This window comes from Orbicella faveolata, unplaced genomic scaffold (genome assembly GCF_042242905.1).
Source record: "Orbicella faveolata isolate gen_17 unplaced genomic scaffold, um_ofav_v1 contig_15, whole genome shotgun sequence".
NCBI lineage: Eukaryota > Metazoa > Cnidaria > Anthozoa > Scleractinia > Merulinidae > Orbicella > Orbicella faveolata.
The window spans coordinates 5,106,331-5,133,851 of NW_028301542.1; the positions used below are offsets into that span (position 1 = coordinate 5,106,331).

The 27,521-nt window shown below is 39.7% G+C and overlaps 1 protein-coding gene across 1 annotated transcript; it reads right to left on the bottom strand.

Moving 5' to 3' along the window:
* Positions 1 to 2,117: 2,117 nt before the first annotated feature.
* On the bottom strand, positions 2,118 to 27,521 carry LOC149113222 (uncharacterized). The gene is made up of 13 exons (XM_089288089.1): positions 27,483 to 27,521; positions 23,739 to 24,093; positions 22,490 to 22,639; positions 21,607 to 21,735; positions 20,738 to 20,866; positions 19,921 to 20,172; positions 19,068 to 19,388; positions 17,609 to 17,857; positions 15,992 to 16,303; positions 13,132 to 13,380; positions 7,201 to 7,509; positions 4,376 to 4,624; positions 2,118 to 2,450 (listed from the first exon to the last, which is right to left on the bottom strand). The coding sequence occupies exons 2-13, from the start codon at positions 24,064 to 24,066 to the stop codon at positions 2,131 to 2,133; spliced, it is 2,997 nt and encodes a 998-aa protein (XP_089144215.1). The 5' UTR covers positions 24,067 to 24,093; positions 27,483 to 27,521; the 3' UTR covers positions 2,118 to 2,130.

Here is a 27,521-nt window from a genome sequence, read left to right on the forward strand (position 1 = left end):
GAAATCTCTTCAACTGTCAATCGAGCTTATCTGTTAATCGTTTTCATGATAATTTCGATTTTACTAAAAATACATCATTGCAAACTATCATCCCAAACCACTAAACTAACCACTAAACATCTTGCCCGCTCAAGGGGTTAGCCATATAATAAAAAGTATTAAAGTCGTCTTTTTTGGTTTGCTTGAAAACTCCTTTATATCCCGAGAGTGATCAAGATCTAACTTCTCACCAGAATGCCAGTACATTATCAAGCAAGCAGGTTATACGAAAAGAGAAAATCATCAGCCAATTGAAACTGTCCTGATCTACCTTAAAACTCTCAGAATTGGCATTAAAAGAACTGTGTGGCTCTCAGTAAGAAGAATTAACATTTTGAACTGAAAAGGTTAACAATGATACGTTCTTTTTCATATCATATCGTTCATCAATTAAACGATTGATTATTTGCATAACAGCAAATATTTAACTATAAAACACTGCGACAATATGGAAAACTTAAAACCATTTTGGTTTAAAAACAACGACGACGTTTCGACGTTCGCTTAACGTCATTATCAAGTCAACTGAGTGGATATGATGGGTACAAATGTAAATATAAACTAAGAATTCCTAAGATATAATATAATCTCTTTTTCTGCGAAGCAAATAATTCATGCTTCGATTTTAGTGACCCGGGCGCTTATTTCATACTTTTGGTAACTCTAGGGAGGGTGCTAATTGAAGAGCGGGCGCTTATTAGGGAAGGTGCGGTTATTTTTTTCTTTTCCTCTTCAACATAAACATGGAAATGTGATAAGGTATTTCAATGGACAATAACAGTTATTTTTTCACTTGAGAATTATAACAATAGAGGTTCGCATAATCGTAACACCATTGCCTGTTTAGACCAAGTCGATGTGTTCAATCTTACGCTCATAAGAGAAATGCATTAGTAAATTTCAGCTGTGCCCATGCCCCCACCCCCAAGGGCCTAGCCCCGGACAAAAAGTTTTTTGGAAAACAACCTGGAAATGCCGTACGGCTGGAACAAACCAGTTGTTCACATGTCCCGAGGTTGTGGCTCAATTATTTTTTCTCATGTTCGCATGTTACTTTCAATACAATCTAAGCCAATTCAGGCCAAATTAAAAGTCCTAGCAGGGTCTTTTTTAACTTTAATAGTGAAGAAAAAGCACAATACAGGTTATTCCGTAGGATCAAGAGTCTTATTTATGTCCTATCTAGCCGCATTCAATACGAAACTTACCGTATTTGACGATAAACTGGTCATTAAAAGAAGCGACAATGCTGCATCATAGCCAATAGAAGAAAATGGTTATGAAGGCCGGTAAACACCAAAAGAGGGTAGAGTTCTTGACCCTAGACATCTGTTGTTATATGCTCATTGACTATGCATGAATTATATAATCACAATGCTTCTATTGGTTAGTTGTAAGAACACACATAACCACCTTTTGTATTTTGGCAGGGTTTGTGCAGGGTCAACCCCCAAAGAACTTTGCCAGATTTCCTAACCATTTTCCATCCATTAACTATGGCTACATGGAAGATGAAAAAGGGAGATGGTCAAATGCCCCAGGGTAACTGTGCAAGGCTGATGCCCGATCCCCGGGATTGACATTGTGGCAAAATGCCCCACTATTGCTCTGGGGGGACAGGCACACATGGAGTTAACTGATACATTATTTACTTGTCTAATCAGTCTGTAATATGATCTCTTTGAAGTCAATGTCTTCAATGCTACTTTCGCAATGAGGGCGCTAGTTGTAAGCCCGGGGGGGATTGGGAGGGGAGAAGACTCCCTTATATGGGTTATATAGGTATGTGCGGCCTGAAAGGGTAGGGTTTTGAGCCATTTTGGTGATAAATAGAGTATGGTGTTTCACTCTAGTCTTGAACTGGGTACGCTTTTTAGAAGAAGCTACTTTTTCAGGTCATAAATAGGGTAGGGAAAATCGCGGATTTTGGTCATAAATGGGGTAAGGGTTTTGGGAAGCGGGGCGCACACCCCCACCCAATTTTTCTGGGAGTACACCCTCCCCCCTCGGGGGTTGCAAGGCGGTGCTTATAGAAAGAGCGCGCTAAATCGAATCATTAAGACGTTAAAAGAGAGTTAGCATGTTCTGTTTTTAATCACCTGTTTCGTAGAACACTTCAATGTCAGTAGGAGTGAAATAATAGCCTCCAGTGAAAAACCCACAGTTACCAGTTGAATATCCTGAAGGAACGGAGTATGTATAGCCGCACTTGGTATACGAGTTTGAGTTGCTCAAAGCGTTGTCCGATATGTAGATGCCAACGCCACTACCAAAAATGGGTCCGTAGTTGTAGCAGTGATACATTGCGAGATGCTGATTTTGATATTGAGTCAGCTTGACAGGATTATATCCATTGTTGTTGTAAAGAGAGAAAAGGAAAGCTTTACTGGCTGTGGACCAACTGCAAGAACCTGAAATGAAAACAAAAGTTTAACAATTCTAAGCATTTCGGTTGAAAAGAAAAACAGAAATAAAGCTACCATATATTATAAAGTAATCTTTAGATCAGAAGAAACAACAACAAAAATAAAAACAAATAAATAGGAAGCGAAGGGATCGAATCTGTTGGCAAGGGCTTTAAGCGTGGTATACCTTGGTGAAGCGTGAATTTTCAAATGCGTGAAATGGGATCGCGACGTTCTAGGTGGAAACTCTTTCTATAGTTGAAAAAGTGTTTTAGTTGGAGCAAGACAGATAAGCAAGGGAGAAGTCTGGAGACTGACTGAGAGAGATCATCTTTCTGCAAGCTTTCGGTGGTTTACAACAGGACATCTTATGGAAAAGACTCCTAACTCTGATTCAGGACTCAGATCTGGTAGAATATGATGTATTTATGTTTTGTTCTGTCACCATCATTGCCGGTTAAACATTGTCTTATTGGAAGCCTGAGAAAAACAAAAGTAAGGCCGCCTCCGCGTCATTTCGATGCGGTTACTCCTTCCGTTTACACGGCGACGATGGAATGATGGAAAGATGCCAAAAAGGCGGACAAATCGTTTTCGTGTAAAAGCTTCGAAACCGTATACTTTTTGATATGGTTTTGAGAGGATATAACCGTGTCGATTTGAAACCGCGGTTGCGTAAACGTAGCCAAAGTTTAGCAATGCAATTGCTGCGCACGTGCGTTATAAATCTTGGAACATTTCTTTGCCATTCTCTGCAAAATAAGAACGTGAAATGACCAAATCAGTGTAGTCTGGAGAACGCGTACGTGAACCACACAGCCACCTGAGTTTTCAAATTTCTTATTCGAAATTAACGCTACCTCGCAGAATTATTCAGTTTTGAGATAGCTCTGTCAGTGAGAGTCAACCTCAAGTAAAACTGAGTTAACCCGAGTTTCGTAGGTAAAACGTAAATTCGTTTTTCAATCGACAGTTCGTGGCCGTGCTGCTATGGTGGCTAAAACGCGCTATTTGAACTCGCTACGCTAGCTTTCTAAAGAGAATGAAAGTGCTACGGTAAGCCCTCGCCATTTCCTCAAGGTAAGGTAAGTTCAATTAAGTTAGTTGTCTACATGTTTTTAGACACGTTAATAAAGTTCGGTCGTTCGTTTGTTCGCTTAGGCAGTCCTCTGGATGCGCAGACCAGAGCAGACTGATGAGATAGTAATTAGAACGTTACTTGGCTTGACCTTTCCCTAAGTGTCGCTAAATTTCTTAATTTCCAAATGCCGTCTAACATCCAGAAAGAAAAATTCCAGAAAATTGAGAAAAACCAAGTGAATCGTTCTTAATTTTCACTTCTTTTGTATCTCAATCTCGAATGACTTTTCGCACTACGTAGCAGTTACAAAAACAAAGAAGTCTCTTTGTTGGCACTACATGAAGTGCATTGCTCTGATCGATTTACTCATTCTGAATTGAGCCACTCTAGCTTGGGAACTTGAAACCGAAACATTTTGCCCAAGACGAAAGCTAGTCTGCTTTACACGACTCATCGCCGCTAGATCGGGTTCTCGTAGCCTTACGCGGGTGTGTGGACGACCAATCACGATATCTTTAGCTGCAAATAAGATCGTAGCGACTCTGCTCGCCGCAGGGTAGCTGCGAAAGATCTTCAGAGAAATAGAGGATTTTCCTTATGAATTAAGCCAACGGATGCGATTTAAGGTCGATTATGCGAAACAGCAAGGTCGTGCAGCATCAAAAACCGTGTTAATATCGGTTCCAAAGCTGAAATACGTACATGTACAGGTATTTCTTAAACAAGAAAAGAGTAAGACCAATGGTTAAACAAAAGTTAAAATTGACGGGGTTTTTTTTGGCTCTATTACAAGATAGTAGAGCAAGTTTTTATCAAGCTCCTGGTGATAGTTAGGTCTTATCATACTTACTGTGCCAAGACACGTCAGTGTATCCTCCAAATATGTATTGGCCAACTCTAATGATGGTCACTGTGGGTCCCTTACCATCACAATTGCTGTGGAATGTGGACGCAGCTGAGCCGTCTGTCCTTGCATGCCAGCACCGAACAAAGTAACTCCGCGATACGCTCGGGAGAGCTGGGTCTAAGTAAGTTATCAGCTTCCCCAAGTATTTGTTGTGATCGAGATTGCCAAGAATTGCAGATGTTGCGAGGCCGCCTGGGTAGGAGAGACAAAAAGTCAAAGCAAATACAGTCGTACTACTGGTTTTCATTGTCATGCCATCAACAATCAAGATTTTAACCATTGAATAAATTAAGTCAAGAATCTGAGATATGATAGATTATTGATTTATATACAACCTCGCAAAGATTTAAGTCTGCCTGTTTCTTCATACCTGTGCTATTCGAGAAATGCTTCTCTCAAATTTGTAGATAGAGCTTTGTATGGAGACGCCTTGTTGGTGTCGCCAATAAAGTAAGTATCAAGTTTTATTTCTGAGTATGACAACGTCACATAAAAATCGGCAATCTCTTCAACTGTGAATCGAACTTATCTGTTAATCGTTTTCATGATAATTTCGATTTTACTAAAAATACATCATTGCAAACTATCATCCCAAACCACTAAATGATGTAAATTTTTCATCCATTTGACCAAGGAAAGTAATGGTCGGCAAAAAATCGATTCAAAGCTCGTTAAAGCCAAGCCAATCGACCTTCACAGTCCTTGAGGAAGATAGCACCATCTTGCCCGCTCCAGTAACCAATCAGAGCGCGGGAATTTGTTCATCTTGCCCGCTCAAGGGGTTAGCCATATAATAAAAAGTATTAAAGTCGTCTTTTTTGGTTTGCTTGAAAACTCCTTTATATCCCGAGAGTGATCAAGATCTAATTTCTCACCAGAATGCCAGTACATTATCAAGCAAGCAGGTTATACGAAAAGAGAAAATCATCAGCCAATTGAAACTGTCCTGATCTACCTTAAAACTCTCAGAATTGGCATTAAAAGAACTGTGTGGCTCTCAGTAAGAAGAATTAACATTTTGAACTGAAAAGGTTAACAATGATACGTTCTTTTTCATATCATATCGTTCATCAATTAAACGATTGATTATTTGCATAACAGCAAATATTTGACTATAAAAAACTGCGACAATATGGAAAACTTAAAACCATTTTGGTTTAAAAACAACGACGACGTTTCGACGTTCGCTTAACGTCATTATCAAGTCAACTGAGTGGATAAAATGGGTACAAATGTAAATATAAACTAAGAATTCCTAAGATATAATATAATCTCTTTTTCTGCGAAGCAAATAATTCATGCTTCGATTTTAGTGACCCGGGCGCTTATTTCATACTTTTGGTAACTCTAGGGAGGGTGCTAATTGAAGAGCGGGCGCTTATTAGGGAAGGTGCGGTTATTTTTTTCTTTTCCTCTTCAACATAAACATGGAAATGTGATAAGGTATTTCAATGGACAATAACAGTTATTTTTTCACTTGAGAATTATAACAATAGGGGTTCGCATAATCGTAACACCATTGCCTGTTTAGACCAAGTCGATGCGTTCAATCTTACGCTCATAAGAGAAATGCATTAGTAAATTTCAGCTGTGCCCATGCCCCCACCCCCAAGGGCCTAGCCTCGGACAAGAAGTTTTTTGGAAAACAACCTGGAAATGCCGTACGGCTGGAACAAACCAGTTGTTCAAATGTCCCGAGGTTGTGGCTCAATTATTTTTTCTCATGTTCGCATGTTACTTTCAATACAATCTAAGCCAATTCAGGCCAAATTAAAAGTCCTAGCAGGGTCTTTTTTAACTTTAATAGTGAAGAAAAAGCACAATACAGGTTATTCCGTAGGATCAAGAGTCTTATTTATGTCCTATCTAGTCGCATTCAATACGAAACTTACCGTATTTGACGATAAACTGGTCATTAAAAGAAGCGACAATGCTGCATCATAGCCAATAGAAGAAAATGGTTATGAAGGCGGGTAAACACCAAAAGAGGGTAGAGTTCTTGACCCTAGACATCTGTTGTTATATGCTCATTGACTATGCATGAATTATATAATCACAATGCTTCTATTGGTTAGTTGTATGAACACACATAACCACCTTTTGTATTTTGGCAGGGTTTGTGCAGGGTCAACCCCCAAAGAACTTTGCCAGATTTCCTAACCATTTTCCATCCATTAACTATGGCTACATGTAAGGTGAAAAAGGGAGATGGTCAAATGCCCCAGGGTAACTGTGCAAGGCTGATGCCCGATTCCCGGGATTGACATTGTGGCAAAATGCCCCACTATTGCTCCGGGGGGAAAGGCACACATGGAGTTAACTGATACATTATTTACTTGTCTAATCAGTCTGTAATATGATCTCTTTGAAGTCAATGTCTTCAATGCTACTTTCGCAGTGAGGGCGCTAGTTGTAAGCCGGGGGAGGGGAGGAGACTCCCATATATGGGCTAGATAGGTATGTGCGGCCTGAAAGGGTAGGGTTTTCAGCCGTTTTGGTCATAAATAGGGTATGGTGTTTCACTCTAGTCTTGAACTGGGTACGCTTTTTAGAAGAAGCTACTTTTTCAAGTCTTAAATAGGGTAGGAAAAATCGCGGATTTTGGTCATAATTAGGGTAATGGTTTTGGGAAGGGGGCCATACACCCCCACCCAATTTTTCTGGGAGTACCCCCCTCAGGGGTTGCAAGGCGGCGCTTATAGAAAGAGTGCGCTAAATCGAATCATTACGACATTAAAAGAGAGTCAGCATGTTCTGTTTTTAATCACCTATTTCGTAGAACACTTCAATGTCAGTAGGAGTGAAGTGCTGGCCTCCAGTGAAAAACCCACAGTTACCAGTTGAATATCCTGAAGGAACGGAGTATGTATAGCCGCAATGGGTAAACGAATTTGAGTTGCTCAAAGCGTTGTCCGATATGTAGATAACATGATGACCAAAAGTGGGTCCGTAGTTGGAGCAGTGATACATTGCGAGATGTTGATTTTGATACTGAGTCAGCTTGACAGGATTATATCCATCTTTGTTGTAAAGCGAGAACACGAAAGCTTTACTGGCTGTGGAGTAACTGCAAGAACCTGAAACGAAAACCAGAGTTTAACAATTCTAAGCATTTCGGTTGAAAAAAGAAACAGACATATACAGAAACCATATTGTATAAGGAGTTCTTTGGAACAGAACAACTACAGCAACAAAAATAAGTATTCAGCGAGAGGATCGGATCTGTTGGCAAAGGCGTTAAGAGTGATATACCTTGGTGACGCCTGAATTTTCAAACGCATGAAATGGGATCGTGACTTTCTAGGTGGAAACTCTTTCTATAGTCGAAAAAGTGTTTTCGAGCAAGACGGATGAGCAAGGGAGAAGTCTGGGGACTGACAGAGAGAGATCATCTTTCCGGAAGCTTTTGGTGGTTTACAACAGGACCTTATGGAAACAACAGGATCTTATGGAAAATACTCCTAACTCAGATTCACGACTCAGATTTAGTAGAATTGGATGCAACAAAGTTTTGTTCTGTCAGCGTCATTGATAAACATCTTATTGGAAGATTGAAAAAAAAGTGCGTGTAAGTTGAGCAGTGCGATGCTTGTGTGCGTGCGTGAGAAATCTTGGTACATTTCTTTGCCGTGCTGCTAAACAACATGAACTGCTATATCTCCCAACCGAAATACCTTCTCCGATTGGAAGACAATGTGTCACGTGCAGTGGGTCAAAACTCACTAACTCTCCTGGGGCGAACAAAACTTACTAACTCCCTAGGGAAACAACAACTTGAACTTTCGACTGGCACATGATCAGGTTGGTCTTCTTGTAACCCCGTCAAATTTATGTTGCAGCCGACGTCAAGCAAACGATTTTTTTCGCGTTTTTTTTTTTTTAACCGCGCGGCCATGGGCCGAGCGCGGTTCTAGGTTTACCCGTGGTTTATTATTATTATTAACCGCGCGGCCATGGGCCGAGCGCGGTTCTAGGTTTACCCGTGGTTTATTTATTTTTTTTTTGTCGGTGACCAGACGCAGACCTCCGCTCGGCCAAATTCCGAGTCACGCAACGTGTGATGTTTTTTCCGCCAGAAGTTGTTAAAACATTAATACACGGATAATTTTACGGATATTGTTTCCTTTGTTGTGGGTAAAATATATTTTCTTTTGGTTTTATCGAACCGTTGGATTCAAAGAGAATAATAAATACGCTAAGAAAAGGTATTACGTCAGCCATGGAATGCGTTGACGTTGCAGCTTTCACTTTCGCTACGTGACTAATAAGATCGTGTTTACTTTGGAAGTTTATTTCGCCAGAAGCGACGGTCATCAATTTATTTGCAAGTTTGCGAGTATTTCTTGTGGTTTTAGGCAAATGAAGTAAATTCTTTGGCTCTTTCATCGCAGCGAGTTCATAGATCGGAAGGAAAATGAAATATTTGCAAGCCAAGCAAAGAACATGTCAGGACATGCAATGATTACGTCATTGGTAGGGAAATAACCACCGTACTAAAGATACCCGTCGATAAGGCAATTCTTGAATTATGTGACTCATGTGACTTCTTTGCTAGCCCTTTACTCAAGGAAAAAATTAAATTTAAATTTGACTTTTAAGAAAGAAAGCTGTTGTTAATAGTGTTCGTATCTTCATGCCCATACATATCCCAAAGAAAGTTCCAGATTAACACTATTACGTCATCAGAGATTTCGCAACGGCTACGACTGATGGTGCAATAGTACAGTCTGTGTTGATCAAGTGATGTGATGTCTACAGTAATCAATGAATCATCAAGGATTACTTTCGAATGAGCACTGCGTTGCGACTGTAGTGCTAAGAAAACAGTTAAATTTTAAAAGCGCGGTTTTAAGATCTAACAGATCTTCTTGTTTTTTGTTTTTTTTGTCGGTGACCAGACGCAGACCTCCGCTCGGCCAAACTTTGAGTCACGCAACGTGTGATGTTTTTCCGCCAGAAGCTGTTAAAACATAAACACACGGACAATTTTACGGATATTGTTTTCTTTTTTGTGGGTAAAATATATTTTCTTTTCGCTTTATCAAAGCGTTGGATTTAAAGGGAATAATAAATACGCTGAAAAAAGGTATTACGTCAGCCATGGAATGCGCTGACGTTGCAGCTTTCACTTTCCGCTACGTGACAAATAAGATCGTGTTTACTTTGCAAGTTTATTTCCGCAGAAGCGACGGTCATTAATTTATTTGTAATTTTGCGAGTATTTCTTGCGGTTTTAGGCAAATGAAGTAAATCCTTTGACTGTTTCATCGCAGCGAGTTCATAGATCGGAAAGAAAATTAAATATTTGCAAGCCAAGCAAAGAACGTGTCAGAACGTGCAAAGATTACGTCATTGATAGGGAAATAACCACCGTACTAAAGATAGCCGTAGATAACGCAATTCTTGAATTATGTGACTCGTGTGACTTCTTTGCTAACCCTTAACTCAAGGGAAAAAAACAATTAAATTTAATCGTGACTTTAAAGAAAGAAAGCGGTTTGTAATAGTGTTCGTATCTTCATGCCCATACATATCCCGAAGAAACTTCCAGATTAAGACTATTACGTCATCGGAGATGTCACAACGGCTACGCCTGATGGTGCGATAATAGAGTTTATGTTGATCAAGTGCTGTGATGTCTACAGTAATCAATGAATCATCAAAGATTGCTTTGGAATATGCACTGCGTTGCGACTGTAGTACTAAGAAAACAGTTAAATTTTAAAAGCGCGGTTATAAGATCTAACAGATCTTCTTGTTTGTTTTTGAGTTGCGAGGAATAACAAAACACTTCATGACTGGCCACGTGGGAAACAATGAGTTCTGTTTCCACTCGACCTCAATGTTCTCCTGGGATTCGCCTCAGAGAACATAGAGGGTCTCAGGGATACAAAACTCACTGCTTCCTTTGGGGCCAGTCATTAAATGCTTAATGACCAAATTCAGCGTATTCTGGAAAACAAACCGCGCAGCCACATGATTTTCGAACTTAACGCTGTCTAGCATAATTATTCAGTTTTGAGATAGGTCTGACAGTGCGAGACAAACATACATGAAACTGGATTAACCAGAAAATTCATTTTTCAATCGACGTTCGAGTCCGTACTGTTGTGGTTGCCAAACCAGAATGGATATGCAATGGTAATATAAGTCGTTAGCACTTCCATAACGTAAGTCCAAATAAATTAGGTTTCCCTTGTTAGTAGATACATAGATATACATAACATACATAATCTTTTGCTCTTTCGTTTAATTCGTGCCTACGTTGACCTACGTTCGTACGTCAGGTACCTTCGTACGTTCATACGTCCGTTCGCCCGTTCGTCCCTTCGTCTCTTCCTGCCTTCGTCCGTTCGTCCGTTCGTCCCTTTGTCCCTTCGTCCGTACCGTCTGTCCATCCGTCTTTCCGTTCGTTCGCTCGCCCGTTCGTTAGCTCGTTCGTTCGTTCGTTCATACGTTCCTATGTTCGTACATTCGTTCGCTCAGTCAGTGTTCTGGATGCTGCGTATGGCCAGAGTAGACTCGTAAGATAGTTCCTTATTTTCACTTCTTTTGTATCTCAATCTCGAATGATTTTTGGCACTACATGGGTTACAAAAACAAGGAAGTCTCTTTGTCGGCAATACACGAAGTGCCGATCAATTTATTCCTTCTGAATTGAAGGTAGCAAAGGGCGGGGGGGAGGTACCAATCACGCATCACGATGAATTTTTCTATTAAACCACGCATCACGGAGAAATTTTTTCACCAATCACGCGTCACGCAAAGAAAAGTAACTACATCGCCAATTTTACTTTCTCGACCCTAAAAGCATCGTTAAAAAAATACATCAACCACAGAAATGCGTCGGAAAATATTCCAAACATAATTTCCCCCGAAAATGACAATTATAGGCCAAAAAAGTGGATTGACACGTACAGGAGACCGGGAGATTCGGTCTGTATCCAGGAGGCTAGGCCTGGATAATCTGGGAGAGTTGGCATCGTCTGTGAATAGGCGATAAAATAGGGCGAGCGAAGCGAGCCTACCGGTGTGGGATTTTTTCCTCTCCGAAAAGGCGGGCTAATTCTTCTTTCCTTCCTCTATGACACAATCGGGAGCCTGTTTATAGGCCATGTTGGCAGAGATCTTGTATACGAATTGAGAAGACGTCTACGCCCCCTTTGCTATGCTTTGATGTACAGGCAATATTTGTGTCAAAGCATTACCCCTGCAAATCCTCTTCTGCATGACAACGTTTTTATGTCTGTGGATGACATAACGTGGCTTTTGAATTCAGTTAGGTCTTTATGACGACCTCCATTAAGTGGTTCACCAACTTTTTCCTTGTGCAGCCTCTCACTGTCTTCTCGAGCGGCATAAAATGACACCAAACTCTGACTAACGTCTCTTATCTTTCCAGCCATTTAGGACCCCCCGGGTTTGGGACGACATTTTTTCAGACCTTTCATACGATGATTGATTGATTGATTGATTGATAGATAGCCGGATTCGGATATGGTTTGATGAACTGCCAAAAATGATCTGTCGACAAAATGGACAAAAATAACACTGAAGCTCATAGTCCTAGTGCAAAGTTTAACTGTTTTCAGTGGACTTATTCCTATTGTGTCACAATTGTTTGGACCTATAGTACCACGAGGATCCACAAAGATCAAAGATATCAGAGGTCAAGAAAAAGGACGAAAAGACCAGAAAATGGTGTCACATCTGCCACGATTTTACGGATTCTTTTAAGATTGTATTTACTGTTTACTTTTTATGAATGGTTTCAGTTGTAGTTCAAAGAACGTTCACTTACGACGGAAATCTTATTGGCAAATCACGCATCACGTGCTTGTAAAATAGCAAATCACGCATCACGTTATATGATGTCCTGTCCCGCATCACGAGGCTAATTCACGCGTCACGCTGCTAATTTTGGGGCGATCATGCGTCACGTAAAAACCCTTAGCCACCCTCTGAATTGAGCCACTCTAGCTTCTGAACTCCTCGTCGCCTAATTGAAACCGATAAAGTTTGCCCAAGACGAAAGCTAGTCTGCTTTACGCGCGTCGCGCCGCTAGATTAAGTTCTCGCAGCCCTACTTTTGACTGCGAATAAGATCGAAGCGGCTCTGCTCGCAGGGTAGCTGCGAAAGATCTTCAGAGAAATCGAGGATTTTCTTATGAATTAAGCCATCGGATGCGATTTGAGGTCAAATATGGAGGTGGCGTGGCCGAGTGGTTTAGGGCGCTGGATTTGAAATCTGGAGGTCCCTGTTTCAAATCCTCCGCCCTACCGCTATCTGGATTTGTTCTCGGTAGCCCCGGGTTCAACTCCTCGGCCGCGTTGTGTAAATAGCCAACTGGTCAACCTCCCACCAGTTGGGATTCTTAATACTTTATGTTATACTTGAGATATTTGTTTATTTATTTACAGTGTCCCCAATTAGCACATTAGTGCTAAATACATCGACACTTAAATAAAGTGATTATTATTATAATTATGCGAAACAGCAAGTTCGCGTAACATCAAAAAACCGCGTTAATATTGATTCCAAACCTGAAATAAGTACTTGTATTCCTTAAACAAGAAAAGAGTAAGACCAATGGTTAAACAAAAGAACGATAATTGAGTTGTTTTTTTGTTCTTTTACTGAGATAATAAAGCAAGTTTTTATCAAGCTCCTGGTGATAGTTAGGTCTTATCATACTTACTGCGCCAAGACACGTCAGTGTATCCTCCAAATATGTATTGGCCAACTCTAATGATGGTCACTGTGGGTCCCTTTCCATCACAGTTGCTGTGGAATGTGGACGCAGCTGAGCCGTCTGTCCTTGCATGCCAGCACCGCACAAAGTAACTCCGCGATACGCTCGGGAGAGCTGGATCTAAGTAAGTTATCAGCTTCCCCAAGTATTTGTTGTGATCGAGGTTGCCAAGAATTGCAGATGTTGCGAGGCCACCTGGGTAAAAGAGACAAAAGGTCAAAGTAACTGCAGTCGTACTGCTGGTTTTCATTGTCATGCCATCAACAATCAAGATTTTAATCATTCAATAAATTAAGTCAAGCATCTGAGATATGATAGATTATTGATTTATATACAACCTCGCTAAGATTTAGGTCTGTATGTTTCTTCATACCTGTGTTATTCGAGAAATGCTTCTCTCAAATTTGTAGATAGAGCTTTGTATGGAGGCGCCGTGTTGGTGTCACCAATAAAGTAAGTATCAATTTTTATTTCTGAGTATGACAACGTCACATAAAAATCGGCAATCTTTTTAACTGTCTGTTTAAGCTTCCCTATGAAATCGAGCTTATCTGTTAAACGTTTTCATGATAATATCGATTTTACTAAAAATACATCATGGCAAACTATTACCCTAAACCACCAAATGATGCAAATTTATTATCCATTTGACCAAGAAAAGTAATGGCCGGCACAAAACTGATTGAAAGCTCGTCATAGTTAAGCCAATTGACCTTCACAGTCCTTGAGGAAGATAGCACCATCTTGCCCGCTCGGGTAACCAATCAGAGCGCAGGATGTTGTTCATCTTGCCCTCTCAAGGAGCTAGCCATACAATAAAGAGTATTAAAGTCGTCTTTTTTGGTTTACGTAAAATCTCCTTTATATCCTGAGAGTGATCAAGATCTAATTTCTCATCACAATGCCAGTACATTATCAAGCAAACAGGTTATGAGAAATGAAAATCATCATCCGAAAATCATCATCCGAGTGAAACTGTCCTGATCTGCCTTAAAACTCTCAGAATTGGTATTAAAAGAACTGTGTGGCTCTGAGTAAGAAGAATTAACATTTTGAACTGAAAAGGTTAACAATGATATGTTCTTTTTCATATCATATCGTTCATCAATTAAACGATTGATTATTTGCATAAAAGCAAATATTTGACTATAAAAAACTGCGACAATATGGAAAACTTAAAACCATTTTGGTTTAAAACCAACGACGACGTTTCGACGTTCGCTTAACGTCATTATCAAGTCAACTGAGTGAATAAAATGGGTACAAATGTAAATATAAACTAAGAATTCCTAAGAGACACGAATGCAAAGAAAACATGATACAAAACTTCTAAAAAGTGCTAAAATATATATAATATAATCTCTTCTTCTACGAAGCAAATAATTCATGCTTCGATTTTAGTGACCCGGGCGCTTATTTCATACTTTTGGTAACTCAAGGGAGGGTGATAATTGAAGAGCGGGCTTTTATTAGGGACGGCGCGCTTAATTCTTTCTTTTTCTCTTCAACATAAACTTGGAAATGTGATAAGGCATTTCAATTTCATTTCATTTGCCTGTTTAGACCAAGTCGATGCGTTAAATCTTACGCTCAAGAGAGAAATGCATTAGTCAATTCCAGCTGTGTCCATGCTCCCCCTCCCAGCAGGCCTACCCCCGGGAATAAGGTTATTTTGAAAACAACCTGGAAATGCCGTACGGCTGGAACAAACCAGTTGTTCAAATGCCTCGGGGTTGTGGCTCAATTTTTCTTTTTTTCGTTTCTCATGTTACTTTCAATAGAATCTAAGCCAATTCAGGCCAAATTAAAAGTCCTAGCAATGTTTTTTTAAACTTTAATAGTGAAGAAAAAATAATATAGGTTATTCCGTAGGATCTAGAGTCTTATTTATGTCCTATATGTCATTCATTACGAAACTTGCCGTATTTGCAGATAAACTGGTCATTAAAAGAGGCGACAATGCTGCATCACCAATAAAAGGAAATGGTTATGAAGGCCGGTAAACATCGAAAAAAAAAAAAAGGCTAAGATTTATGTTTGAAGGTCCTTGACCCAGGACATCTGTTGTTTTATGCTCATTGCCTATGCTTGATTGATATAATCGCAATGCTGCTATTAGTTAATTGTATGAGCACACATAACCACCTTTTGTATTTTGGCAGGTTTTGTGCTGCGTCAGCCCCCAAAGAACTTTGCCAAGTTTCTAAACCATTTTCCCTCCATTAACTATGGCTTCATGTAAGATGAAAAAGGGAGATGGTCAAATGCCCCGGGGTAATTGAGCAAGGCTGATGCCCAGCCCCCGGGATTAACATTTTGGCAAAATGCCCCACTATTGCCCGTAGGGTTGGCCACACATGGAATTGACTGATACATTATTTACTTGTCTAATCAGTCTTTACTATCATCTCTTCGATGTCAATGTCTTCAATGTCACTTTTGCAATGAGGGCGTATGTTGTAAGCCCGGGGAGGGGGGGGGGGGGGGGAGACTCCCTTACATGGGCTATATAGGTATGTGCGGCCTGAAAGGGTAGGGTTTTCAGCCGTTCTAGTCATAAATAGGGTATGGTGTTTGCGCTCTAGTCTTGAACTGGGTAGTCATTTTAGAAGAAGCTACTTTTTCAGGTCATAAATAGGATGGGAAAATCGCGGATTTTGGTCATAAATAGGGTAAGAAGTTTGGAAAGCGGGCCGCACACCCCCACCCAATTTTTCTGGGTTGTAAGGCGTCGCTTACAGAAAGAGTGCACTAAATCGAACCATTACGGCATTAAAGAGAGTTAGCATGTTCTGTTTTTAATCACCTATTTCGTAGAACACTTCAATGTCAGTAGGAGTGAACCCATTGCCTCCAGTGAAAAATCCACAGTTACCAGTTGAATATCCTGAAGGAACGGAGTATGTATAGCCGCACCGTGTATGCGAATTTGAGTTGCTCAAAGCGTTGTCCGATATTTTGATGTCATGATTACCAAAAGTGGGTCCGTAGCTGGAGCAGTGATACATTGCGAGATGCTGATTTTGATACTGAGTCAGCTTGACAGGATTATATCCATCATTGTTGTAAAGGGAGAACAGGAAAGCTTTACTGGCAGAAGTATAACTGCAACTAGAACCTGAATTGGAAACAAAAGTTTTACACATTCTAAGCATTTCGGTTGAAAAGAAAAACAGAAATAAAGCTACCATATATTATAAAGTAATCTTTGGAACAGAAGAAACAACAACAAAAAGAAAAACAAATAAATAGGCAACTAGAGGATAGGATCTGTTGGCAACTGCTTTAAGCGTGGAATACCTTGGTGACGCCTGAATTTTCAAATGCGTGAAATGGGATCGCGACGTTCTAGGTGGAAACTCTTTCTATAGTCGAAAAAGTGTTTTAGTTGGAGCAAGACGGATAAGCAAGAGAGAAGTCTGGGGACTGACAGAGAGAGATCGTCTCTCTGGTAGCTTTTGGTGTTTACAACAGGACATCTTACGGAGAATACTCCTAACTCAGATGCACGACTCAGATTTTGTAGAATATGATGTATTGAAGTTTTGTTCTGTCAGCATCATTGCCGATTAAACAGTGTCTTATTGGCAGCCTAAAAAAAAAACAAAAGTGCTTTTTCCATGCGGTTACGCCTTCCGTTTACACGGCGACGATGGAATAATAAATGAAACCACATCTTTCTAAAACGCTGTCGAAAGTGGAGCGATTTCAAAACGATACAGTTTCATGTGCCGTGTAAACGGGGATAACCGTACGTGTCTATTTGAAAACTGCTTCCGTTTGGCGCATTGAATCGTTTGATGTACGGACTCCCAATCGATAGTTTTTGCACTTTTAGCGACTTTTTATTCGTTCGTTATTCTCAAAAGAAGCTTTACCTCTTCGTCAGTCCAAACGAAATTACTGACATCTTTACGCTTCGCCACTTCCGAAACAAATTTGCGATGCTTCAAGGTATAATCGTCTCTAAATCTCTGGTAACAAAACATGTCGCGGCCACGACGTAACAGCCAAAAAGGCGGACAAATCGTTTTCGTGTAAAGGCTTGGAAACCGTATACTTTTGGATATGGTTTTGAAAGGATATAACCGTGTCGATTTGAGACCGTGTTCGTGTAAACGTAGCCTAAGTTCAGCAATGCAATTGTTATAAATCTTGGAACATTTCTTTGCCATTCTCTGCAAAATAAGAACGTGAAAAGACCAAATTCAGGGTAGTCTGGAGAACGCGTACGTCAACCACACAGCCACATAATTTTTCAAATTTCTTATTCGAGATTAACGCTGCCTCGCAAAATTATTCAGTTTTGAGATAGTTCTGCCAGTGAGAGTCAACCTGATAATAATGACAAGGTTTCACATTTGTTCAGAAGGCCTAAGAAACGAAGACAGTTCACACTGAAAACGTTCTCATAAATACTCACTTTGCCAAGACAGATCCGTATACCCGCCAAATATGTAGCTGCCGGACTTAATGATCGTCACAGTCGGTCCCTTTCCGTCACAGTTGTTGTGGAATGTAGATGCAGCCGAGCCGTCAGTCTTTGCATGCCAGCACCGCACAAACTCACTGCGGAATGCATCCGGGACGACTGGGTCTAAATAAGAAATAAGCTTTCCCAAGTATTTGCCGAAATCGAGGCTTCCAAGAATGGCCGATGCACCAAGGTCCCCTGTGGAATAAAACAAAATTTGTGGTATTTTGAAGTGAGATAAAGGCAAATGAATTCGTAGTTCTTAGCTGTTTACCAAAAATGCCCGCTGGTAAGTTCCGTTCCGATTGACGATTTACCATTTAATCAAGAAAAACCAATTTACCAAAAGAGACTAGGACAAGTTCAACTTGATCATATTCCAAGATGGCGGTGAAAGATTGCCAATGGCAATAACCACATTTTCCAGTCGGAAATGTCCGTTGAAAATTATGAAATTTCCCGTTCGGTTGAGCCAAAATTGTCTTACCATTTACATTCTGACCGAAATTTCCGGAATTTTTGGGTAAATGGTCATTTAATGTCTTTTAATGAATTTTGATATATTGATTCGGCAAAATGAGTTTCAAATAAGATGTGTTTACGACATGATGAAAAACACGCGTCTTTCCTGGAAACATTCTCACGTCTTTTCCAAACTACGAAAGACATGCTCAGAAAATGTTCCGAAATGATAAAAAGACCTTAGGATAATGTTTGAAAGTCTGTTTATTTGAAAGTCTTACGAAAGTAGTCAAAAATGTTTGCAACATAGTCGAAAATCTACGGCTTCACTCTATAAGATAAGGTAAAGTCTGCATACGAGCCAAGTGGCCCATCAGGCCGGAGCTAATCCTAGTTTCTGTAGTATGAAACGACTAGGAGTATTTCTACTCCTCCCTGGATTGGATGCTAGTCCATAGCAGGGTTACCCCCTGCTTTAAGTTCGCCGGTACCCATTTGTACACCTGGGTGGAGAGAGGCACTGTGGGAGTAAAGTGTCTTGCCCAAGAATGCAACACAATGCCTCCAGCCAGGAATCGAACCCGAACCGCTCAATCCGGAGACGAACGCACTAACCATGAGGCCACCGCGCCTCCCACAACTATAAAGAATACTGCAATTGATTGTACTGACAGAGGCAGGCATCTGAAAGAAATTGTAGCGTTTATGCTGAAAAACAGGTTACACGAGGAATTATCAAGTGAACCAATCAAACCAGAACCAAATACATGTAGCTGAGGAGAAGCGCGGGAAAAGGTGTGCGAAAGCTGTGTACGAGCGAGTTGCGATTGGTTCTGATCTTAGACTACTTCTGATTGGACGACAGCGTGGTGCGAGCATCGTCAGCCAGTCGCTTATTGTAGTGATTACTTTGGTTGAAGCCGCTTTATTTGCGAATATTTATTACCTATTTCGTAGAACACTTCAATGTCAGTAGGAGTGAAATATCGGCCTCCAGTGAAAAATCCACAGTAACCAGTTACATATCCGGGGGGAACGGAGTACGTAGAGCCACATCGGGTATAAGAATGTTGGTTGCTCAAAGCGTTGTCCGATATGTAGATGTCGTGATCTCCGCTATTAGAACCAAAAGTGGGTCCGTAATTGGAACAACCATACATTGCTTTTTCCTGATTTTGATACTGGGTCAGCTTGACAGGATTATATCCTTTGCTGTTGTAAAGCGAGAAGATGAAAGCTTTACTGGCTGTAGAGTAGTCGCAAGGAGCTGAAATGAAGAGAAACGTTTGAAACATTCTAAATACCTCGGCTGTAAACAAACACTGATGAAAGGAAATTGTATTGCCCGGACGGGGAGGGGGGTTACCTCCTTATATGGGCTATACAGGTATGTGCGGCTCCACAGGGTATGGCTTTTTAGCAGTTTTTGTCGTAAATAGAGTATAGATTTTGGCCATTTAGGTCCCAAATAGGGTATGGTTTTTGAACTCTAGTCTTGGATCGGGTATGTCTTATAGAAAAAGCTATCCTTCCACTAAAAGCATATAAACATTGCCTTTAACCTTGGTCTGAACTAGGGAACTAATTATAAGGCAGGTCTGAAACAAGGTATTGATTCAAGGGTCTGGTCTTAAATAAGGTATTGGACTTTTGGTCATGTCATAAATAGGGTAGGGAAAATCGCAGATTTTGGTCATAAATAGGGTATGGGTTTTGTGAAGCGGGTCGCACACCCCCACCGAATTTTTCTGGGAGTACCACCCCCGCAGAAAGAAAACAACTGTCTAATTGATACTTACTGCTATGCCAGGACACGTCGGTATATGCACCAAATATGTAGTTGCCGGACTTAATGATGGTCAAGGTGGGTCCCTTTCCATCACAGTTGTCGTGGAATATCGATGCAGCCGAGCCGTCAGTCTTGGCATGCCAGCACCGCACAAACCCACTACGCTGTGAGCTCAGGAGGACTGGGTCCAAAAAGGAAATCAGCTTCTCGGTGTAATTTTTGCGATCGAGACCAGCAAGAATAACGGATGAACCGAGGCCGCCTGGGTAAGAGAGAATAGCAAAGTGAGGCTTAAGTACTTTGGGTCAAAAGAAAAAGCAGGAGCCATCTTAAATAAATTAGCAAATTATGGTAAAAAGGTTAAGTTGGAATACGGGCCAATTGGCCCATCAGGCCAGAGCTTATCTCGGTTTTTGTGGTATGAAGCAACTAGTAGTATTTCTACTCCCCCCTGGATGGAATGCTGGTCCATCGCAGGGTTACCCCCAGCATTAAGTTCGCCGGTACCCATTTATACACCTGGATGGAGTGAGGCACTGTGAGAGTAAAGTGTCTTGCCCAAGAACACAACACAATGTCCTCGGCTAGGACTTGAACCAAGACCGGTCGATCCGGAGTCGAGCGCACTAACCATGAGGCCCCCGCGAACATGGCCCACCCACAAAAGCCTAGTTTTTGTATGAGACAAAAATATATCTTGAAATTTTGCTCACCCCCACACGGTGCACGTAGCGAACAAAAGTTATCCCAAGATTACAAAGCTAGGACAAAAGGGTTCGTTTATTAATTTATAATATCATTGCAAATATGACAGACGAAAAACTCACGGAAGCTTGTACAGTATTTTCCGTTTCCGAAATATGTTGGTTTGCACGAGCATGTGTAGGATCCCGCAGTATTGTTACAGTCGGCATTGACGTCACAATCATGTGACCCGTCGGCACATTCATCAACATCTGTAAAGCAAAGGAAAAGAAGCGCCAAAGGTGACTTGTGGACGAAGATTTTCCACGATGATCCGAAGGGATTAAACGAATCTTTACGATTGTCTTCCGAAGTTTGCCGAAGATTATCAGATATAACGACTGTTGATAACTTTAATTCCGCTCTTTTCAAGCACTCATTTTCTTATCGAAATGATTAAACTCGTTTTCCTGTTCAACTTTGCTATAGCACTTTGCTATAGCCTTGCCTTAGTGCGAAACCTCTGACGCAGCCTGTTGTTAGTTTGCTTTGTACAGCAGGTGCAAAGATCAATAAACGAGTGGTAATCGAGGGATTGTCAGCTAGCACTTAAGTGAGCTACGTCACGGTTTGCGTATCTTGAAAAGTTTAGCCTAAATTTTTCAAGTTCGTCGTTTGTAATCCGTGTCAATCTCCTCCATCCTTAACCATCCTTGCTCCTTTATGGTTGATTATTATCTCTATTGTGTTTTTCTATCTTAGTAAATTTATATTTCCAGGTTTCCTTCAATTTAAATTCAATTTTGTACGTGGCCAAAATGACTCAAAATAACGTAACTGAGCTCCTTTAAATTCGAGCGAAGTAAAAAATTATAACAAAAGATATGAGATTCTGAGACTGCTGTTTAGAGTTTGCCAAAACCGTGGGCAAGAATTCATACCTACACACCTACTTTATTTGAAAAGGTGGAGTTCAGGCAGCACTAGGCTGACCAAGTCATGTTATACTTACCAACGCAACCTTTTCCATCCTGATAAATAAACCCAGTCCTGTTACATAAGCAGCGATAAGAACCAATGGTATTCTGACACGTGGCACTCTCGTGACAAACAGGAACTGAGGAATTGCATTCGTCCAGGTCTGAGGGAAGGATAGCAAAATACACTCATCTTTTTTAAGGTTTTGAAATGGATAGAATTCGTTAACAACACCTCTGATTTTGGAGTCTCATAGAGGTCCATATTATCAAGTCAAGCTACCATTTTAAGGGTAAAGACTACAAATGTTCCTAGTTAAAGGACCTACTTCACGGTTTGCTCATATTGAAAAGTTTAGCCTATTTTTTTGAAGTTCTTCTTTTGTAAACCGTGTCAGTCTTCTCCATTCTAGACCATCCTTGTTTCTTTATGGTTTATTTAATATCTCTATCTTAGAAAACTGTTACTTTCGGGTTTCCTTCAATTTGAAGTTAATTTTGTAGTCTTTACCAGTAGTGAATGTGCATAATAAGAGGTCTGAAGTCTAAATATTGAAATTTGAAAGTAGCCCACCTTGGAATCAAATTAATGTATTTTGCCCAAAGTTTCCCAGAGAGGTTGTTGTAAATGGTAATTACTATTTTAAGTCTAAAAGAACCCCGACCTTGAATTTCCTTGACTCTAGCGCTACAAATAGACGATTTCCTCTTGTTAAATACTGCAAAAAAAATCTAGATATCTGTATAAGACGTCAGGGTTAGAAAAAGACCTTGTCATAATCAAAAATACATTTTTTATTGTTACGTGTAAAAACCATGTATAATGTTTCGTAACTTTTTTCCTCATTTTGCTGCAAAAGCTGTGTGCAACTGGACACCTCAAAACAGCGACAAAAAAAGAAAACTGGGTAAAGTTACCTTCGGTTTTCATGTCACAGTATGCAAGTGCAACGTTGTCTGGTACAATAGAATAAAACCAGTATGTTCCACTGACGGCTTGTCCTCCTTCACTCGCCTTGATTTCATGGCACGATTCAGCAGGCAGTTCAGGAATGGAACCGAGGGGGACTGGAAAGCGAATATTATTCATTAGCTCTTATTAAAGAAAAGCACAAATTTTCTCCAAAACTTTCTTTTTCGCCATAAATCGGTCCAATTGACCATTCTTAGTCTTTAACGAGCAAAATTTGGCTCGATGAAGGAATTCATACATTTTTGTTTAACCGAGCTTAGTCGGTCTGTATGGGAGAATCTTGACCAAGGTCGTGAGTACAGACCTCACTGCGTTCGGTCTGTATGCAAGACCGAGATCAAGATTCTCCCATACAGACCGACTAAGCTCGGTTAATAAGATGTTTATTATATGGCACAAAAGAAAAATTTGATTCTTCTAATGTAACTGGTTTGTACTAGCTGGCATTTTCCTTGCGAACCGCGATGAGCTGAACTTAAATCGGCCAAAGTTTGCTCGTCCTCTTTAATATTTTTTTTCTCATCAGGCGTTTTGGCACTTCCACTAATAGTTTTTTAAGGAAATAGTCAACATTTTTGTATTTTAGTTTACAGCTTTTTCACCGCAAAATGTAACCGATTTAGGTGCCGGTCTAAATGGGAAAATCTAGACCGCGGTCAATATCGATTTTAGCCGATCAAATTCGTGAATTCGGTAGTTCCCAGTCCTTGTGAAACACATGTACAACCGTATAATAATCCGTGATATTAACCAGGTGTGTTACAGTTCCCGTGTGATTCTTGAATCATACTGAGGATGTTATCTATATATCGACATCATTTCATATACGTTTAAAGCGTAGAGAGCAGAATAATTAATGCATTTTGATCGGTTTATTCGAAGGATTCCCAGAGATTTTTTGACAACCTACAAAGATTCCAAAGTTTAACCGAAGACCTACAAAATTTCCGAAGATGACCCGACGAATTCCGACGATTTCCCAAGGTGATGTAAAGGCTCGTCAAGATGTAGAGAATTTCCAACATTCATCCGAAGTGTCCGACAATTTCAATCGTTATTGCATATATTTCATCATGATAATTTTGCAATTCGTATTACCAACGTATGCATGATGTGCCTCTTTTCTTAAATCGAGAAACGAGAAATTCACTAAACCGGGTAAGAAAGGAACTTGATAAAACTATGATTAGTTACCTCTACCAAAGTCTCGTCTAAAGTAATATCTGTCAGGGTCTGGAACAAAATCTTCAGGTCTCGCTTCCTTGGTGCGATTGTTCAATTCACACATCTCTTTGGAAATAACGTAGTTGAAACTTTGGCACCGTAAGTCAAGGCGACACTCCTTAAGACAAACATACGAAGGATCCGTCATCCGTTTGAAGATGTGTCTCTGTAACATCATGCCAAACTGGGAAGCTTCTTTTCGACTTTGTCTGCTACATTGCTGTGCCTCCACGTTACAAAACAGTTGCGATACTCCAAGCACAGCTGCTAGGTAAAAAAGCTTTTTGACAAAAGCCATTACGCTCGACTCCTTGGCAAGACAGTCCTTAAAATCAACACAATGTAAAATAACTGTGAGTGTGCTTTGATAGTTTGAAATCATTTGGCAATTTAGCGCATGACATTTTTTTTTAAAAAACTTAAATAATTTTCTATAACAAATTTATTTTTTGAAATTTTAATTTTACCCAACAAACTTAGTATGTGGAAACGGTGCCTTGTCATCAAGATTAATCACCTTCGAGAACTTGTTCGTAAAACACTCCGGACATTTGAGAACACTCGAGAAATGTAGAGAGCACTCGCCTGCGGCTCGTGTTTTCTATATTTCCCTCGTATTCTCAAATGCCCGTCGTGTCAGTTTTATCACAGTGTAATACACGGCTTAGGCTTCTTTATTTGTTAAATAAAATATATTTTCCCCACGAAACTTAACTTCTTTACTTCCTGAACGAATTGAGGAAAATTTCATAGAAAACTTTGATGGAAGTGACTCTCGGGAAAAAATTTTCGCCCTGGGCTATATAACTTCAATAAAAACTGGTTCTGAACTAGAAAAAAAGAACAAATTAAATTAATGGACCTGTTCAGTTAAATTGATGTCAAAAACATGAAAAGAAACATGACCACAAATATATTTATCGACGTTTCGGCGAAATTCCCCTACATCCAGGAAAACGGAGACTGATTTTAAGTTCAAGAAAGTCGCCAATTTGTGGTCTTATTTTATTTTACTGACGTTTCGTTTATTTAAAATTAGTTATACTGAATAAAAACAATACAATTAATTATTTCAGTTTGAATACTTTCTCTACTCAACACGTTTTGACAATGTTAAAAGACTTAAAAGTTTAGTTTTGTTCTGACACAAAATGGATGAAGCACAAAATCTGCTAATAAGACTGCTTAATTATAAACCCGTTGTTTATCAGTGAAATGAAGCTATTTACAGTTCTGCATATTTGTGGCTTTTTCCATTTGTGAAAGTTCGATCTATATTAAAAATTGAATACACCATACGCCCGGGCTAAAAGGTTTGTAAATATTATTGGTTCATTAAGTCATGTCCGTTAATTTCGTTTTGCCTGTGAAATTAATAGTCGTATTCACTTCTTCACCCATAAAGGAAGGTTGTTTTGTAAAACAAAGTTTAAAAAGCAGATTTCTAAGTGCTATAAGTGCGCTTGGACTAAACCACCTAGATTCGCCTTGATAACAGAATATATGATGGAGAGTCATTCTTGACTAAGGAGAACACATTGAAAACGCAACGACACAAAGGGATATGACTGGCCCCAATTAAAAACGCAACAATTAACGTTCATTTTTCCATTTTGGATTTGCATTTGAAGAAATGTCAGTCAGGGAAATCACATGATTATCGTGAGGCCATCGTTTTCGAAAAGCTCCGTTTTCAAAATGTTTTCCGTCCACACGAAAACGAAAAGCCGGCGTTTTCAAATTCCTGGCTTGAAGAGCGTTTTCGAAAAGCTCCATTTTCGTGACGGATTAGTATGCACTGTAGGCCTAACCGCAGAAATAAAGCTTCGTTTTCAAATTTATCCGGCCTGAGAAATGCGTATCCTGGACTCTTGTTCAGCTTTTATCATAATAATATGTGTGAAAAGATTAAATTGATAACTCAGCATTTTTTTCGGCAAATTCACCTCGGGCTGATAAATTCTTCAACCAAACTTCAACTACTCTTCCTCATAGCTGGCAAAATTCATTTGTACTGGATTAGGTCCTGCAAGTGATATTTACAACAAAAAGAGGCATACTCTTGAACAAAATTTAAAAAGAGGAAAGAATCTTTCGCTGTGTCAACAAATGTTAATAATTAAACGGCACCTTTTCCGTTAATGGCTTTAGCGTGGAAAAGCGAAAATATACTGTTTCTAGTTAATTCGCGAACTAAACTTACGTTGCTAAAAATCATATTTAGTGAAGTTCTAAATTGTGACTCAGGACGTGTTTTTCATGCAGTTGCTTTCACTAAAGGTTTGCAGTAAGTTTTTCTTTTGAATTATTAAAAATAAAAAAGGAAAACTTTGTAAGTTGAGTAAAATTAGAATTCATCACGGATGTGTCATTTTGTGGTTTTAACTCATTTATATATCGAACCTCTACTTCGTTTGAAACTATTTTTCGGTAAATTACAAAAACACTGTTTGTCATTTCCCAGTTTCAATGACCTAAAAAGCTTAGTTTTCTTTTTCCTGCGACAAGATATTGATCGAATTTACGAATCCAAAGAACACGATGAAATGTTGTTTTTCAATATAACTGATGAATTAAAATATTTGTGGCTTTTCGGTTTCATTTGTGAAGTTTTGCGGATGTATAATGAACTCAACAGAGACCTTTAGATCCACGTTTACCGCAAATGTCAAACTGCGGTTTGAGGTTAGACGTTTGTCGTTCGCCATTCGGACGTAAACAGATTTAGATTGAAGTCAATTGGAGCAAATAGAAATCATCCTGTCAATACAGTAGAAATTGTCAAAATAACGCCGAATTTGAAAAAAAAATGTTTTCTAGTATGTGTAGTTTGCTAAAGAACTAAAGCATCATAAAACACACATTCGACTTAAGCCGCCCCCATATTGGATTTCCACTTAGGATAAGTGCCTTTCTTCAAATAACAACAAAAGGCTAGGTAATTGCTTATTTACCTGAAACACTCATCCGATTTGTAGAAAAAGGGTCACTTTATTCGATTTCGGCATTTGTACGTGGCATAAAATACAATTCAAGGCAATAAAGCTTGTGGTAAATGACTTACGTGAAAACCTACTTCTTGACGTTCAAACGCGAGTCGAAAACCTCAAACGTGACGTCTGGCTCTGGTCACGTGTATCCTAGCGGTTAGCCGTTCGCGGGAAACGTGAATCTAAAAGTCTCTAATGTATTATTTACCCGCGTGAATAGGTAAATAATATTTTTATTATGTAATGACCGTTGATTTTGTATTGCATGGGAAATATTGTTATATACTTGTTTGCTTCGTTCATCTGAGGTCCGATAACATTGCTCTAGCTTTCTTTTGCAAAACATAGTTAAAAAGGGAAGTGTATTCAATGCTTTCTTTTATGGAAAACCACCTGTCAATAGCACTTAATTGCTTTTCACAAACGTGACAACAAAAGGAGTCAGTCGTGTAACGTAGTTGTTATAAATAAGTATAAATAAGTTGAAGCAAGCCTGAAATTCTCCGCTAATCTTCAACGCAACGAAGAATTAAAATCGCAGATTGCACATCATTGATTAAGAAAGAAGAAGCTTGCGCACGCACAGTTCCAACTCGCTTTGGGTAAATTGATTCACAATTCTATTTCCGGGCTGTGGAGAAATCAGAAGCCGTATGTGGTCCAGTGTCCGCATTTATAAATTTTAATTCTTATTTCGAGGAATAAATATAATCCATTGACTTACAGAAATGGAAAAGAGTGCACTTCTGTCCGCAGTTCTGGG

Bases quoted from the DNA above. Each gene is read 5' to 3' on its own strand.
- LOC149113222 (XM_089288089.1), bottom strand. From the start codon at position 24,066: ATGGCTTTTGTCAAAAAGCTTTTTTACCTAGCAGCTGTGCTTGGAGTA. The intron at 22,640-23,738 runs GTAACTAATCAT...TTCGCTTTCCAG, and splicing joins TAGACGAGACTTTGGTAGAG to TCCCCCTCGGTTCCATTCCT. The intron at 13,381-15,991 runs GTGATTAAAAAC...TCTTTTACCCAG, and splicing joins TGAAGTGTTCTACGAAATAG to GTGGCCTCGCAACATCTGCA.